General features: G+C 38.0%; 1 protein-coding gene across 18 annotated transcripts in view; it reads left to right on the top strand.

The window, feature by feature from the left end:
- Positions 1–13,590, top strand: part of ank1a (ankyrin 1, erythrocytic a) — a 185,352-nt gene that overhangs the window by 52,257 nt on the left and 119,505 nt on the right. For 16 of the 18 annotated variants that reach the window (XM_067437632.1, XM_067437631.1, XM_067437629.1 and 13 more), the window contains exon 2: positions 10,658–10,750. The exons of the other annotated variants lie outside the window; for them this stretch is intronic. In XM_067437632.1, coding sequence (XP_067293733.1) covers positions 10,658–10,750 — 93 coding nt within the window. The remainder of the gene's footprint in view (positions 1–10,657; positions 10,751–13,590) is intronic. 18 annotated transcript variants of the gene reach the window in all.

The following is a 13,590-nucleotide window of genomic DNA, read 5'->3' as shown; positions in this document are numbered from 1 at the left end:
AGAAATGCATATAGTTCATCATAATATACAGGTGCTGGTCATATAATTACAATATCATCATAAAGTTGATTTATTTCACTAATTCTATTCAAAAAGTGAAACTTGTATATTATATTAATTCATTACACACATAATTATATATTTCAAATGTTTATTTTAATTTTGATGATTAAAGCAGCACGAGGTAACTTTTCAACCTTCATAATATATTTTTTAAGACTCTTGTGATGATAAATCGACTTACAATAGGTTGAATGACACGTCTGCCATAGCCTGATGGGGTCTGTATCGTTTTTAATCGTACTTTTAAACTTCGGGTTTCGGGTAGTAACCCGAGAAAAAGAAAAGAACTACAAAACTCGACTGCTTTACGGCATATACGTCACTTCCACCAACACACACACTTCCTTACATTCGGACGTGCGAGCCCAACTTTGTTCGTCGGATAATATAGTCATGTCTGAAGCAGCAGAGACAAATAAGAAAGAAAAGGTTTTGTTGGAGGAAAGCAATAAGAGGAAATGAAAAAATGATGGGATTAAAGGCAGGATGAGGATCAACATGTGACCAGCGTTTGCTCGTCGGCGTGAGCTGAAGGAGGCGTGCCCGACCGATGCTGTCCTGCTTGTTACGGTGAGCTACCACTCAAACACTGAACTGAAGTATCATATAGATTCTGTAAAACGGTAACCAATAGACTACTATAATGACGCTGGCTTGTAAACGTGAGCATCGTGATTATTTGGCGTTTGAAAAAAATAAAACCCATGAAATTATATTCATATGACATGCTGGAGCATATGCCACTGACTGTAACGTTACCTGGGATGAAGACATTTCACACGCGCCGCCAGAAGAACTCCTCCTGCAGTTTTCAGGGGAACTGCTGCACCGACCCGCGGGACGCTTTTATGAAGTTATTTGGCCGCACCGCACCACTGTATATATTTTTACAACCCGCCGCGCACCCGCGACCATTAAACAGACATGCGGGGTCCGCGGGTTATGAGACGAACCGCGCATCACTAGTTCAGGGCTATCAGGGCTGTCATGTCAACAAATGCATGCGCGATGGCATCCCCTGTTGTAGGAGGACAGCTCTTACGACAGCAGTTGAGGACATTATTTTTTCCAAACTGTAGGGGGACCCCGAGAGCAAAAGTAGCCAAGTGGGGCTTTAAAACTGACAACTAAGCAAAATCCTAAATTCAGTATTCGCAGAAAATTTGACTATTGTGAAAAGGTTCAATATTGAAGACACCTGGTGGCACACTCCTATCAGCTAATTAACTCAAAACAGCAAAGGCCTTTAAATGGTCTCTCAGTCTAGTTCTGTAGGCTACACTATCATGGGGAAGACGGCTGACTTGACAGTTGTCCAAAAGACGACCACTGACACCTTGCACTAGGAGGGCAAGACACAAAAGGTCATTGCAAAGGAAGCTGGCTGCTCACAGAGCTCTGAGTCCAAGCACATTAATAGAGAGGCGAAGTGAAGGAAAAATGTGGTAGAAAAGTGTACAAGTAATACAGATAACCGCACCCTGGAGAGGATTGTGAAACAAAACCCATTACAAAATGTGGGGGAGATTAACAAAGAGTGGACTGCAGCTGGAGTCAGTGCTTCAAGAACCACTACGCCCAGACATATGCAAGACATGGGTTTCAGCTGCCGCATTCCTTGTATCAAGCCACTCTTGAACAACAGACAGTGTCAGAAGTGTCTCGCCTGGACTAAAGACGAAAAGGACTGCTGAGTGGTCCAAAGTTATGTTCTCCGATGAAAGTAAATTTGGCATTTTCTTTGAAAATCAGGGTCCCAGAGTCTGGAGGAAGAGAGGATAGACACGCAATCCACGTTGCTTGAGGTCCAGTGTAAGTAAAATGGTTTGGGGTGCCGTGTCATTGCTGGTGTTGGTCCACTGTTTTTTGTGAGGTCCAAGGTCAACACAGCCGTATACCAGGAAGTTTTAGAGCACTTCATGCTTCCTGCAGCTGACCAACTTTATGGAGATGCAGATTTCATTTTCCAACAGGACTTGGCACCAGCACACAGTGCCAAAACAAGCAGTACCTGGTTTAAGGACCATGGTATCCCTGTTCTTAATTGGCCAGCAAACTCACCTGACCTTAACCCTATAGAAAATGTACGGGGTATTGTAAAGAGGAAGACGCGATATGCCAAACCCAACACTGCAGAAGAGCTGAAGGCCACTATCAGAGCAACCTGGGCTCTAATAACACCTGAGCAGAGCCACAGACGGATCGACTCCATGCCACGCCGCCTCGCTGCAGTAATTCAGGCAAAAGGAGCTCCGACTAAGTATTGAGTGCTATACATGCTCATACTTTTCATGTTCATACTTTTCAGTTGGCCAAGATTTCTAAAAATCCTTTCTTTATATTGGTCTTAAGTAATATTCTAATTTTCTGAGATACTGAATTTGGGATTTGCCTTACTTGTCAGTTATAATAATCAAAATGGGAGAAAAAAAACAAAACAAAAATGAAATATATCAGTCTGTGTGTAATGAATGAATATAGTATTCAAGTTTCACTTTTTGAATGGAATTAGTAAAATAAATAAACTTTTTGATGATATTCTTATATGACTAGCACCTGTACATCACATACATAATTCATATCTGGATAACCTGGCTTCTCTTGAGACTCTCCTTATTCACAGGAGTTAATGATATGCTAAAGCCCCGCCCACACGCTAACGTGATTGGTTACAAGATAGTTTGTGATGTCAGAAACACAGTTGATTTGTTAATTTGATTGTGCTTATCCATTTAATTAAAGTGCAATGCGTTTGCAGAGAGACTCCACCCACACGCTTTTGTGATTGGCTATGATTTTTGATTGATTTTGTCACATCGGATGTGAGCAGACAAATTTCTTGTCGCTTAAAATCTTATTGTGTCTGGTTAGACACATTGTGAAGAACTGGAAGGATCGTAGCAGTTCTTAATTCCAACTCAATAGTGACGTAGGCAACATTTTGTTTCATAAAGTGAGTGATGCTGATAAAAATGACAGATTCACAGCTTTTGAGAAAAGACACGATCTCTAAACAATAGAATTATGAGAGAATTGTGATAGTGTTCAGGTACAGACCCATGGATACGTTCATACCCGTCACCCTTATGCATGGCGCAGCGCTATAACAGTGCACATATCAGGTGATAAGTGAACAGAACTGCATTGGGGAAATGATTTATGATGTCTGTGTTACAGAGTTACTGCTAGTCCATAAGAGTAAGAGGACTATTGTTACTGCTCTCTGCAGAACAGGTGTTGCTGACTCGGTTTTTCTCTCCTGAAATAGCTCATATGATGGTTATAGGGCCTGTCTGGAGTCTAGACAGAATGCATTTTTTTAAGAAATAAGAATTTTCTGTTTTCATGGTGACTTTACTTTTTTTTCCCTCTCATTTCACAGCAAGAGACAACTAAAAACAAGCCATCTGACAGGTGAATTTCTTAACATTGCAGCTTTTTAGTGATTTGAACATCTGTTCGAACAGTCCAATATGTCAACTTCTGACTCAAACAGAATAAAAGATAAAAAAGAAAAACTCGGAGTGTCTATTCCCGCCAAGTACAAATAACATGCCTTGTTGGCAAGTGCTATTCGCACTAGCTCCGCCTAACAATGCCTGGTTGGGCAAAACAAGATTAAAAAAGATATGTATTCCAACATCTTCAGTGGCGTAGTCAATAAAGGGTAAGGCTTAGGTATCTTGGTTTTGTTAAAATCGACGTGAGTTTGAATCTGCCTTTCGGCAAGCTCACTCTTCTCCCTTTTCCCATCACATATCACATCAGAAAGGCATTTACTTTCCATAAAAATGAAGAAAATGTTCTTGGCTATCGAAATGTTTAATAAGAATAAAAGTGTATTGGGTAGGGCTAGGGTTTTGGGGTTAGGGGTAGGGAGGGCTTTTATTGTTCCATTAAGGTGGCATCCATTTAATAATTTTAATAAATATAATAATTTACTCTGTTATTATTAATAATAAATGATAATACATTTTATTTATAAAGCACTGCTACAAAGGGAGGAAAAAAAATTGCATTCTGTTAATGTACAACAATTCTGCGGTGCAAATATTATGTACTTTATCTGTCAAAACAAAGTATAAATAGCATGTAATTACTATTTACACATTGCAAAGAGCTACTTTTATAGAATATATCACTATTTTCACTTAGTGTTGTATATAACGTTATGTTATTTCACTTATAGCATCTTGGACTTTAGAACTTGATGACTTTAGATATTAGATACCAATGCTAGAGACAAAAATTATGATTACTTTTTATTTTTAGAGCAATTAAAGTAATCAAATGTAGAAAATGCCCTTTCTCTTGCCATACTTTTTGTGTCCTACCCAATATTAGAAAATGTAAAATTTCACGTCATGAGCAGCAGCTTAAACCCTCCCTTCCTCATGTTCTGTTCTCTCGTTGACCTTCTGTTCTCTCATTGGCTGACTGTGACTGTCCTTTGCTACAGTCTGCAGTGTAAGAGAATTTGGGAGGTTCTAAAATTTATGAATATGTCAGCAGAAATTAAATATACACTTTTTGAGTGAATAAAGGCATTAGAAGCACACTCTCAAAAGGAAATATCACTATACCTAATTCTTTTTACACATCCCATAATGTCACTCTAGTGTTGTTATCAACTGATTTAAAGGGTTAGTTTACCCCAATATATATTTGGGGTAGTATATATTGCTGTTATATGAACTCACCTCAGTTTCCTGTCATTTGTGAGATCAAATCAATTACAAAATAAGTTTTATTGAGTTTTTGGTGCTTATCTTCACTGGGATCATTTGTGGACAAAATGACTTCCATGTTTTGCATCATTCAAACATGAAGTTTGCTTAACATAATGTTTCAAACTGAGGTTAAGACTTGAAAATTAGCTGGTGCACGGAAAAAAGTCAGTACACTAACATTTCTGTCATAAGACTAAAAATATATTTTTTTATTAACCTGGCATTATTGCTCTACAGTATATTGAATAACTATGACAATAGCTACATTTACATGGACACTTTTTGCTTCAATCTGAATTAGTTCATTCCGATAGATGAATCCGAACGTAGTGTTTACGTCAATGCTAAATAAAGTGATCGGGTTGACGTGCATGCTTATGTCTCAAGCTTCGGATTTCATGTTTTTGAAATGCGTACTCTTCATGAATAGGTATTTCCCGCTGCTGTTGCATACTAACCATTATCCTTTTCTTTGTTTTAAAAAGAATAGACTTAATATTTATCTATTTCAGGTCCTAATTAGGAGACGACCAGAAGCGTTGAGCCGTGCTGCTTGAATCAAGCTGTAAAAATGCCCTATCCCACTCCCAAAACAGGACTCGTGAGAGTCTGAAACAAGGACTGGTGGGAAGTTGTCCTGCCCTGCATCAGACGATGAGTGGAAAAAGCATTTCAGAAAGACAGGACACACATTTATAACACTTTCAACAGGGGAAAAAAAACAAAAAACAAAGCTTGTTCCATGCGTCATATGTCCTTATGTTATTTCTGCATCATTGTGCATGTGCACTAGGCCTACTCTCTAATTTAAATACAGTTTTTACATGTCCTCTCGATCCGATTACAAGGTTACAATAAAAGAGTAAACCACCTCTTATAATCCGAATGAAATTTGAATCAGATCTTGCTAATTCATTCTGATTGACATGTGACTTTACATTCCGACTGTGCTACTAGTCCGATTACTCTCGGATTATCAGGGTCCATGTAAACGCAGCTATTGTCTTCAGTTAGATTCTGACTGTGACCTGGACCTGGTAACCCTTAGAAAGCCATTTGTTATATTTATTTACAGATTCCATAACGGTATTCTTATTTTAAGGGGTTTGTTGCAACTAGCTTCTGCAAACATAAGTAAATGTATGTGTGGTAGAATCACGCTTTTTATAAAATACAGAATACTCATGAGATTGCGTTGGGTAAATCAATTACACATTGCTTGTCAACATTTCCATTATCTCACCGGTAATATGTAATATCTAAACTTTTAGCTGGCATCTTTATATATCGATCATAATTTCAGTTTGCATAATAGTAGGAAGTAGGGGTGTAACGTTACATGTACTGTATTCATCCCAAATCGCCATGGTATGGACGTCACTGTTTTGACTTTATATCTCACTATTCTGACTTTATCACACTATTCTGACTTTATCACACTATTCTGACTTTATCACACTATTCTGACTTTATCACACTATTCTGACTTTATCACACTATTCTTACTTTATATCTCTCAATTCTGACTTAATATCATTTATTTACATTTATGCATTTGGCAGACGCTTTTATCCAAAGCGACTTACATTGCATTCATGGTACACATTTTACATTTTTGTCAATTCTTGCTTTCCCTGGGAATCTCGCAATTCTGACTTTATATCGCGCAATTCTGACTTTATATCACACAATTCTGACTTTATATCTCGCAATTCTGACTTTATATCTCGCAATTCTGACTTTATATCTCGCAATTCTGACTTTATATCTCGCAATTCTGACTTTATATCTCGCAATTCTGACTTTATATCTCGCAATTCTGACTTTATATCTCGCAATTCTGACTTTATATCTCGCAATTCTGACTTTATATCTCGCAATTCTGACTTTATATCTCGCAATTCTGACTTTATATCTCGCAATTCTGACTTTATATCTCGCAATTCTGACTTCATATCTCGCAATTCTGACTTCATATCTCGCAATTCTGACTTCATATCTCGCAATTCTGACTTCATATCTCGCAATTCTGACTTCATATCTCGCAATTCTGACTTCATATCTCGCAATTCTGACTTCATATCTCGCAATTCTGACTTCATATCTCGCAATTCTGACTTCATATCTCGCAATTCTGACTTCATATCTCGCAATTCTGACTTTATATCGCGCAATTCTGACTATATATCGCGCAATTCTGACTTCATATCTCGCAATTCTGACTTTATATCGCGCAATTCTGACTTTATATCGCGCAATTCTGACTTCATATCGCGCAATTCTGACTTTATATCTCGCAATTCTGACTAGTGGATGTTTTGAGAATCGAATGCAAGCCCGTCATTAAAGGACTGCGTCTGAGGGGAGATGAGTCAACAACAGTGTTCAAAGGTAAAATAACTTGCATCCCATAATTAATAAACTTTATTTAACATAACAGCCAGTACTGCACAAATGAGATATGCACAAATAAGATGTTATGTGATGCTACTATGTAGTTATGAAGTAAGTTTAAACTTGCCGCTAAAAATAGAGACGAACTCACAGAGTCAGGTAATCTGCCATGTAACAATAAAGACTTAACTTTACATTAATAAATCTAGACCGGTACAAGCATTATTAAAGCAGCACTAGGTAACTTTGCAACCTTCATAATATATTTTTTAAGACTCTTGTGATGATAAATCGACTTACAATAGGTTGAATGACACGACTGCCATAGCCTGATGGGGTCTGTATCGTTTTTAATCGTACTTTTAAACTTCGGGTTTCGGGTAGTAACCCGAGAAAAAGAAAAGAACTACAAAATTCGACTGCTTTACGGCATATACGTCACTTCCACCAACACACACACTTCCTTACATTCGGACGTGCGAGCCCAACTTTGTTCGTCGGATAATATAGTCATGTCCGAAGCAGCAGAGACAAATAAGAAAGAAAAGGTTTTGTTGGAGGAAAGCAATAAGAGGAAATGAAAAAAATGATGGGATTAAAGGCAGGACGAGGATCAAAATGTGACCAGCGTTTGCTCGTCGGCGTGAGCTGAAGGAGGCGTGCCCAACCGATGCTGTCCTGCTTGTTACGGTGATTACCACTCAAACACTGAACTGAAGGATCATATAGATTCTGGAAAACGCTAACCAATAGACTACTATAATGACGCTGGCTTGTAAACGTGAGCATCGTGATTATTTGGCGTTTGAAAAAAACAAAACCCATGAAATTATATTCATATGACATGCTGAAACATAAGCCACTGACTGTAACGTTACCTGGGATGAAGACATTTCACACGTGCCGCCAGAAGTGCTGCACCGACCCGCGGGACGCTTTTATGAAGTTATTTGGCCCGCACCGCACCACTAGTATATATTTTTACAACACGCCGCGCACCCGCGACCTTTAAATAGACATACGGGGTCCGCGGGTTATGAGACGACCCACGCATCACTAGTTCAGGGCTATCAGGGTTGTCATGTCAACAAATGCACGCGCGATGGCGTCCCCTGTTGTAGGATGACTGAGCTTACGACAGTAGTTGAGGACATTATTTTTTCCAAACTGTAGGGGGACCCCGAGAGCAAAAGTAGCCAAGTGGGGCTTTAATAATTCTGATAATGTGCCAGATGAGATGCATATCTCTAATAGCTATGATGTATTCTTGATTTTGTTTATTTTTCTGACAATGCTTGCATATTCCAGAGAATATTCTCTCTTTAGTTTAATAAACAACAGATAAACCTTTTAAAACTGTATTTTAAAACTAATGCTTATATTTATGGGGTGTTAGGACTCAAATCATTTATGTTCTTCATTTGAAAACATTAGACTTTGTTAATTTATTTTGCCTTTTGTTAATATGTTATTAATAAAAATATGCAACATCATGTTAAAAAGCCTTTGCACTGTATTTAAAAAAAGCACTCTTTCAGACAATTTATTGATGTAAATGTATGTGTCTCTGTTCTGTATGTAAGGGAGTGAAATTGCAAAAATTACAGTGTTTAAAAGGTTAAGTTGCTCAGTTCAGTGCTGTTGCTATAATTGTAAAAAACAGAAATAACACAATAAATAAATATTGGTTCTAAATATCGGTTACCGGCACATAAACATGCAAATAATCGGTATCATTATAAAAAAAGCAATATCGGGCGATCAATAATTCTGACTTTATATCTTACTTTATATCTGACTTCATACTTGTTTCTAATTCTGACTTTATATCTCACAATTTTGACTGTAACTCACAATTCTGACTTTATATTACTCAATTCTGAGATTAAAAAAGTCATAATTGTGAGAAGTCACAATTACCTTCTTTTTTTTTGTGGCAAAAACAAACTTCCATACTTTTGATCATAATTTATGCCATAAATGACAGGAGTGTTTTAAGTTATCCACTTTTATAATGAGACAAAATCATTTGGCACTGTGCTGTCGTGGAAGTCTCACTACAGCCCAGTGATGAAATGTGTCCAGGAAATGGGATACTGCAGCATCACTTACTGTCTCTCGTGATCTTGAAAAAGCGTATTATTGAACTTTTTGTATCCCTGTTAATGAATTCTCACAAGCAAGGAAAATGACAGCGCACAACACATTTCTCAGACCAATACGTTTGAAACCAGCCGTTGTATTTAAGCGTGCATCATTGGTCAATCTATCACTTAGAGTAATACATCAACAATTCCTTCATTTTTTTATTTGAAGCAATCAGGAATCTGGAGGGACCGGACATGTAAAACTCGTATCGAACCGTGACCCCAAAACTGAGGTACGTACCGAACCGTGACCGCTGTGTACCGTTACACCCCTAGTAGCGAGATGATTTTAGTGTATATTCCCATAGGGGGGCGAAACACAAATGAGATCTCAAATGTCTTCCTTGAAGGGAATTGTGGTAAAAATAAAAAATAAAAATAAAAACGTTGATACGTCAATGAAATGCCATTTTAAATACCCTCTGAACTATCAGTTTCCCCGCTGGATTTGTATGTGCCTCTTTCTGCACTTTGCTCTCATTCTGCCTCTCTTTTCATGTTTGTCTGCCTTTTCTTATTATATGACCTGACTTATTCAAGTGTAGGCTCTTTTTTAAATTCATATTTAAAGGGGTGGTTCCGTGGTTTTTTTTCTAGGCTTGGTTGTGTTTATGGGGCGCAGTATAACATGTCTTAATACTTCTTCTTTTTTTTTAAATGCCATATTTTTCTTATATTTGACCTTTATTCCACACCGCTGTCTCCACTGTCCTTTGATTGGTCCGTTTGCTTCCTGCTTCTATGAAGCCCATCCCTCCGAAAAACGCAATGGTCTTAGATTGGTTAGATGGCCAAATGTAGTTTCCTGTATTTTTATTGGCTGAAGTGCCAAGCACAGGTTGTCCTGGAAACGCCACGGCCCTTTCCATTACGGGCAGAAGTCTGCGGAGACTAGCGAGGGTTTATGATGTCACCAACCCAGGAAGAAGCTCGTTGTAGTCCAAACCGGCCGTTTTTGTAGGCAATAAACTGGCATAACTTTAAAAGACAATATCTCCGTTTGCATTGAACTTTCAGCGCTGTAACTTTGCAGATACTGTTTATGCTCAAGCAGCAACATTACACACTAACTAAAGTTAAAAAGTGAAATCGCATGCAGCCACCCCTTTAAGAAATAGTTGGGACTCTTTTCTCTTCCAGCTCTGTCGCTCTCTCTCTCTCTCTCTCTCTCTCTCTCTCTCTCTCTCTCTCTCTCTCTCTCTCTCTCTCTCTCTCTCTCTCTCTCTCTCTCTCTCTCTGTGTGTCTGTCTCTCGTTCTTTCTCTTTATCTCAAAAGTGTGAAGTTTTAATGGCTTCTTGTGTTTATGTGGTGTGTCCTTTTAGGCCCACGTCGTTCATCGCTGGCTAATCGATCAGGACAATAGTGTGAGCTCTGAGCTGCCGGATGGCCAGGGAGTGTGGCACTATGATGAAACAGTAAATATCTGCAACATATATCTAAATTTTTATTCTCATATATTTATATATAGACATATACATATTGTATATGGACGTTATCTGTCACTAGATATGCTTCTGTCATTGTTATTAGTGTTTTTTTGGTGTAGTGGTTCTAATTTCATCCACATTTTTTTCTTGTGAATTTGATTTTAGCACCATAAAGTTTTTATGTGACGTTCAGTTTAACAAAACTCTGGTTTTATTTGAGAGTTTCGTATTACTGTTTGGTGTTGTGCTGGCTTTTTTTAACGGTAGATGTGGTCGTGGTCCAGGCTGGACAAGTTTTTTTTTGGTTTATTTGTGTTTTTCTATCAGTTTTACCTAGTCGTTTTTCTGAGATTTTGTTGGTTGCGTTCAGATTTTGAGTTGCGTTTCTGTTTTTGTGATGTGTGGATTATTTTTGCGTTTATCAGTGTACTCCACAGCATAAAAAGAGTCCACGGGCAAAAAAAACAAAGACCAACACATCACTTTAGTAACATAGACTACATATACAATATGGGTTGGATACAATAAGGCTTAAAGTAAAATGAACCTATTTTACCTGTGGGTTCTTAAGTGTCTTAAGTGTACCTTTCACATGTTTTGATGTGTTACTCACAAACACTTTATCATGTGAACACATTTGTATCCAGACACCTATGCATGCACTGACGTGTGTTGATGTTCACGTATCCACATCTTTCCATGTTGTGCAGTGAGAGCTGAATCTGAGTGGTGAGTGAGGTTCAGTTTGTTTCATCTGTGTTTTGTTTCACATCTGTGCTTGTGGTGTACTGTGCGTGTACATGTGTTGTGATAGTGATCATTTCATAGTGTGTGTGTGTGTGTGTGTGTGTGTGTGTGTTGTGTTGTGGATTTGATGTTTAGTGTAGTGTTAGTGTTTCTGTTTAAACAGTGCTTTGACTATCTGTGACTCAGGTAAGTCTCCAGTTTTTCTATGTATGATCTGAATTGAAGCCAGATTTCCAAAGTCACCTTCTGTATCATTTTAGTTTGTTAAACAGTTTTGTAGCACAAGGATGTAGAGGGTGGGGTAAGATGTGTCACTGTGGGTAAGATGTCAGCACAATTTGTTTCCAAATAAACTGCACATTCAGTCCATTATACAGCTGCCTATGATTGAGATAATGCATGTTTTGCATGTACATTTTATGTCAAAGCAGATATCAAATTGTTTGATTATCCACTTGTTTATTTATAAAAAAAAAGATAAAAAGTGATTAGTATCTGAAATACTATTAGGGCCCTATCTTGCACCCAGCGCAATTGACTTTGTACACAGACGCATGTGTCATTCCTATTTTGCACCCGCGCAAAGTGCGCTTTTCCCTCCACAGAAGCACGTCGCTAAACTAGTGAATGAACTTGCGCTCCCTGGGCGGTTCAGCGCAAAAAAGGAGGCGTGTTCCGGCGCAAACAATCCCTGGTGCTATTTGGCTGTTCCATAAAACAATTGCGCCACTGACCAGATTTTAAGGGCGCATGCATGACCATAATGTATAGCGTGCACAACGCGCATACACTTTGCTCAAGTAATCTACACAGATGAAACAGATCATAAATTGTTACACTAAAAAAATATTAACACATGAGATGACGGAAATCATTGTGGTGTGCCACGAAGATGTACGAAAATAGGCATAAATCTACCATACAAATTATTCAGGCTAATTGTAGTAATTAAGGATCAGACCTGTTTGCCCAATAGTGGCAAGACATATATGTATATAAGGACATCTGACAAAATGGTTTGTCCGTCAAGAACCGCTCCTGGCGTGCACCTGGTAAATACGCCATAATAATAGCGATCCATAATGGAACTTGCGCACCTGCTTTTAAAGGGAATGTTGGATGACGCTCTGATTGGTTTATTCACGTTACGCCCAAACCACACCTGTGAATAATGAAGCTACTTCAGACCAACCCATTTTAGATTTGCGCCGGGTGCAAGAGCCATTTATCCCACCGGGAAAATAGCAACAGCGCCGAGACCCGCCCACAAAGTTACTTGCGCTTTGACACTTGCGTTTCAGATCGTTAAAATAGAGCCCTTAGTATTAGAAAATTGTTTCACTACATTTAAATATTTAAATATATTAAACCGTTTTCTGACTGGAAATGTGAACAATGTGCTGCAAAAAAAAAACTGGGGTGTGTTATAATTTTTCAATTAAATAAAATGTTTTTTGTTATTAATTTTGAAATGTGAATGTCTCTCATATTATCCATTCAAACATCGAGCCCGCTCACATTAGCCTTTTTATTTCTATTGCTTTCTCTCTTTTTTGGAGAAGTGGCTGCATGTTATTGACGTTTTATTCTAATTTCTGTTGATAACAGATGTCCTGAAACATATTTAGGTGTGTGGCACATCTTACCCCAAAACGTGGCACATCTTACCCCACTGTCAGCTATTTATTTAAAGTCCTAAATTATCTATCCAAACAAGCACAATACACAATATGCAAAGGAATTTGACTCTTTTTTTTTTTTTAGAGGCTGAAAGATGTCTACACTGGAAGTCACACATAGAGATGGAGCAACACAAGATCATAATTAATATCAACAAAACTGCAAAGTGCAAGTGATTGGATACACCGGAGTAGTTGAGACATAGCATTGCCTGTAGGTTGTTTTTTAATCAACAAAAATATTACTTTATAAAATGTTTATGATGGGAAGTGTATGGCCATCCTTACTTTTTCTAGCAGTCATATTTATCAATTGTCAATTGGGTGAGTTGACTGCTATGAATTATAGTTATTTTAAGCCTTTATTAAAATAACTTCTGAGTTTTACATCAAAGGTAGTTT

The sequence above is a fragment of the Pseudorasbora parva genome, chromosome 3 (genome assembly GCF_024679245.1).
Source record: "Pseudorasbora parva isolate DD20220531a chromosome 3, ASM2467924v1, whole genome shotgun sequence".
Lineage (NCBI taxonomy): Eukaryota > Metazoa > Chordata > Actinopteri > Cypriniformes > Gobionidae > Pseudorasbora > Pseudorasbora parva.
This window is presented reverse-complemented; position numbering and strand designations above follow the sequence as displayed.